Source organism: Xenopus tropicalis, chromosome 1 (assembly GCF_000004195.4).
Source record: "Xenopus tropicalis strain Nigerian chromosome 1, UCB_Xtro_10.0, whole genome shotgun sequence".
Lineage (NCBI taxonomy): Eukaryota > Metazoa > Chordata > Amphibia > Anura > Pipidae > Xenopus > Xenopus tropicalis.
The window spans coordinates 6,210,824-6,215,614 of NC_030677.2; the positions used below are offsets into that span (position 1 = coordinate 6,210,824).

General features: G+C 39.9%; 1 protein-coding gene across 1 annotated transcript; it reads right to left on the reverse strand.

The window, feature by feature from the left end:
• Window positions 1-3,158: 3,158 nt before the first annotated feature.
• LOC100489075 (vomeronasal type-2 receptor 26) lies at window positions 3,159-4,075 on the reverse strand. The gene has a single exon (XM_031895189.1). The coding sequence runs from the start codon at window positions 4,062-4,064 to the stop codon at window positions 3,159-3,161; it is 906 nt and encodes a 301-aa protein (XP_031751049.1). The 5' UTR covers window positions 4,065-4,075.
• Window positions 4,076-4,791: the final 716 nt, after the last annotated feature.

The following is a 4,791-nucleotide window of genomic DNA, read 5'->3' on the forward strand; positions in this document are numbered from 1 at the left end:
CATACATTTTGCTGGCTGCCACTATTGCAGAGGGGCCCACTAGTTCAGCTGCAGCTTTTATATAAGCCTCTATGCCCTGAGCTCCTGACATTAGACATCGGACCCCATGTTTCCGTGTAAGTTGCTCTGCCCCAGTGGTCACTTGGCTTGGGCTGCTGCCCGCACATACTGCCTGCGCAAATGTTTTAGCCGGGGTCGCATTGGCTGAAGCAGCAGATGTAGAAGCACTGGGGCTTTTTGACACAGGCTCTGACTGCTGCTTAGCTGCAGAGCTATAGTGGGTCTTTCAGGTCTTTTGTCTTTAGGACCCTGAGGCATTTTTTTAACATTTTTGTTTTTATTACCTCCCATTATTTACAAAATACCCCACAAAAAAGGAAGCTTAATCCTATTAATCAACAAAAAGTAGATATAAAGGAGAGAGGCTCTGGCAGGGAGAGAGTTAATGTGAGCAGGTGCCTGGGAGTTGCACTGCTGCTGAGAAAAGATTTTAACTTCCAAAATCCTTCTCCCTTTAGCTTTCTCACATTCAAAAACTAAAAAATGCAATATGAAAATAAAATACCCACACAATCTCAGAAAAAAGTCATTGATTTAAGCTGAAACAGAATCAAAATGCAAATGAAACTGACACCCAGGTGTGGGGGAGGGGTAGGGGATCTATCAGTGAGTTTGTAGCCCAAAGAAGTGAAGGGAAATGGGCTGGCAATCACTCACCTTCTGGGTGAAACTAAAATTCGATTTTAAATAAAGTAAATCAACTCAAAACTTCTCAAAATTCAACCAACAAATGACCAACACCTTCACACATCAAATGAAACCAAAAAATCCTCCCTCAGACAGGGATTTCCCTGCTTAATTTCAGCTTAAACAGAGAGCTTGCTTTTTTGTGGCTTTACTCCTTCAGTAGCTAAAGAGACCTCTGGGGCAATTTGTATGTACTAACTTCCTTTTGGGGTCTCTAAATGCCAGATACATTGGTGATCCTATGCACAATGGGCATCAAACTGTTCAGCGGACCCTTGGCTTTCATATTTAGGGTGTGTTTTCTTGGTACCTAATGTTATGTGGGAGATAAGGTGCTTGAAAATGGAAGATTTGAGGTGATTTTTTAGAATTTTCATAATTTTTTATAGAAAATGCTAAATTCAGTAAATCATTGCTGTTTGGTACTTAGGAGTTGGAAGACATAGTTACCCATTTCAGATTTGTCAGAATGTGTAGTTTTCAAAAATGTATGGTTTCCTGGGGTAAACCTAATGTTCCAGGATTTTTGGCTTTGGAATGTAAAGTATGCCGTATTCTGCTGTAATGCTTTGAAAATTTAGTAATTTACTGCTGGGAGTTTTTGATCTATAGAAGTCAGAAATCTCAATAAAACTATACATATCAGGTATTGGCACGTTCGGGAGACATGAGGCTTTCCAAATCAGTTGAATTTTTGTCCATAAAATAAAATGTGTTTCTGGTAGAAATCCTTATATCATGAAAAATAGCATTTTTTCTTTTTTTTTTTGTATTTCAAGCTCTAAATCTTGTTCCAGAAGTGGAAATACACAAAAACTCAGGTAGATTTGGAAAGCTCAGGTTCTCCTGAAAAAAACAATATATAGTTTGCCTACCTAAACTTAACCCTGCCCCCAGTAAAAGCCCCTACATTGAGAGATCACAGAATGTTCACAAAACGTCTGGCACTGGGGGGAACTGAAATGACGAATTCGGCTGGCACTTAAAGGGTTAAGTATAATGAACTTTTCACAGATGTTATTGATAAACACAGTGTTTGTTTTGGAATGAACGGCAAGGATAATCAAGCAACACATGCAGAAATTTTAGAATGTGATGGACATTTCTGAGCACCAATCAGTGGACACAGGGGGTGGAGTTATGGTTTAAATTGTTCACATTGTTAATTGAAATTTTACACTTGATAAAGGGCGTCACATGTTGTGCAATATGGTCTGAAATAAATGGTGTTTTAGCAGAATTCTGCTGTATGGTGCTCTCCTCTATATCAAAGGGTAATATCTGAACTGCAGCTCTAATTATCCCTCTGTCTGTGTTTGTAATGTAACCACCAACTTAGATTGAAAGCTCTTTGGGGCAGGGCCCTCCTTCCTTCTGTTTCTCTAGCACTTAGCACTTCAACGTGAATGTAACTGTATTCTGAATTTATTATTATATCGACCTCTGTATGTTCCACTGATGTATTGTTCTGCTGTACAGCGCTGTGTGTACAAGTAGCACCATATAAATAATAATACCCATAGTTACATACATATTTACTGCATATGCAGCTTTTATTATCTTCCCTACACAATGCCAAGATTGCGTTCACTATAAGAATTTATTTAAAAAGGTTTTTGCTTGGTCATAGCTGAAACACACTGAGCATACAGCTTGAATTCCTGAGTATTTAAATGTTGGGAACCAGTTTTAAAATGACCAGTGTGTTTAAAGGGGAATGTCAGTCCCACAGCCTGACAATCTGTGACAGAATACAGGAAAGAAGCGGAGTTGCCTGTAGCATTTGTAGGAAGAGAGAATAATATATTTTCTTTTTTTTCTCAGATTTTGCCCAGAGCACATTTCCAATTTCATTAGAAAAACAAGAATGTTTTTTGACAAAAGTAACAAAACATTGATTTATATAAAAATAATTCCCATATCAGCACATTACTAATTACCTGCCCCTACTGCCAGTGCAGGAGCATTGGGTGACTCCCTGTTCAGACATTCAAGTTTTTGAACTATAACTCAAGTTGTGCAAATTTTAGTGCTAAAAATCTCAAACATTGATCACCCCCTAAGAGTGGGAGCAACTTAGCCTTGTATTTACCCCCGGCCATAGAGCCGCCCATAAGGAAATAGCTCCATAGCTTGGTACAACCACTGGCGCTCCATGTCGGTCTGAGTTATGTTATTTCTTTCTTGTGAAGTTTTTAATAAAAAAAAAATAATAAAACATTTTTTTTATGTCACATAAAAACCCTAACCCAGAGGATGGGTGGGTGGGCAGGGGAAGGGTATTTGTGTAGAAAGAAGCAGGTCTCTGAGCTGTAAAATGTGCTGTAGCAATGCACACAAACTGATACAGGAAACATGCAAGTTAGTAGCTGTTTTTTATTTACTTTGTACCCTGTGTGGTAAATGAGCTTTTATGTATTACATTTTCCCAACAAATATTGTTTTGAGTTCATCTCTGGTTTGAATAAAATAATGTAACACTTGGGTAGGAATATACAGAAGAGAAGGCCACAGGATGAAGAGATGATGGCAAATATTTCCACTGCCACCATGTATTTGCCTTTGGTGCTCAGATAGGCCGGGATCATTGTGATCCAAACACTGCAGAAGAGCAGCATGCTGAAAGTGATGTACTTGGCCTCATTAAAACTGTCCGGTAAGCTCCGAGCCAAGAAAGCTACAATGAAGCTCACAGATGCCAACAGCCCCATGTAGGAGAGGACAAGATAGAAGCCAATGGCTGAGCCCTCATTGCACTGAATGATGATTTTTCCAGGTTCAGAATGAAAGTTTTTCTCTACAAAAGGGGGTGCAATGACCAACCAGAAAACAATAATCAGAAACTGAATTAATGAGCAAATAAAAACAAGCCCATTTGCCAGTTTTACCCCAACCCATTTTCTCCAGGGACTCCCAGGCTTGGTGGCTTTGAATGCAATGGAAACCATGATAGTCTTGGCCAGGACACAAGACACAGCTATGGAGAAGGTGATCCCAAAGGAGGTTTGCCGGAGCATGCAGGTTATATCCACAGGGCGACCGAGGAACAGAAACACAGAGAGGAAGCTCAGCTTGATGGAGACAAGGAGAATAAAGCTCAGAGTGTGATTATTGGCTCTCACTACTGGGGTGTCTCGGAATGAAATAAAGATTCCCAGTATAACTGCTGCTATTATAAAAAGGATTACAGATGAGATAATAAAGATTAGAGTTAGGGGATCACCAGCATAGGAAAGAAATTCTATTTGTTTCTCAATACACAGGGTCTTCTCCTGATTTGGCCACTCAGTGTCTTCACATTTGTAACAATTTTCCATATCTGTAACCAATTTAAATGAATATTATTTCCATTATATATATATTTGTATCAGTTACTTAAAGGAGAAGGAAAGGCAAAGTCACTTGGGTGTACCAAATTGTTAGGCACCCCCAAGTGATTTTAACCGCTTACCTTGTACCACGGGCTGGTGCCCCTGTTCACAGAAAACAGCACCAGCCTGGGGTACCTGGAGCAGATCGCTTCCTCCTTCCTGCTTCCGTTGGCTGAAATGCCAGCGGTCGGTGCATGCGTGGTAGAGTGAAAAGCCGACTTTAATGTTTAAGTTCGGCTTTTCGCTCTACTGAGCATGCGCGCGCAGCAAATAACAAAGGAGGAAGCAATCGCTGCTACCCGAGGTACAAGGTAGGCGGTTAAAGTCACTTGAGGGTGCCCCTCACAGAGAGCCACATGTCAGTTTAAAATGTTAAAGTCACAAATATTTTTCTAATCTATCTCTAAAATCCCCTTCTAAGCATTTCCTAATAGAAACATCCATGTACAGGGCTATTGTCTATGAAGATTCTCATTCATCCAGGTCATGCTATACAGTATCTAGAAGAATTAAGTCTAAAACAACTGGACTTTTCTGAGTTTTTCTTGAAAAAGTTTCACCACTCATCCGAGTGGCTTCTTCAGTTCAAATGACTGGTAGGGAATTCCCCGGTATTTAAACCCTTGATGGTAGTAGAGTCACAGACATCCAATCACAATGGTTCCATTGAACT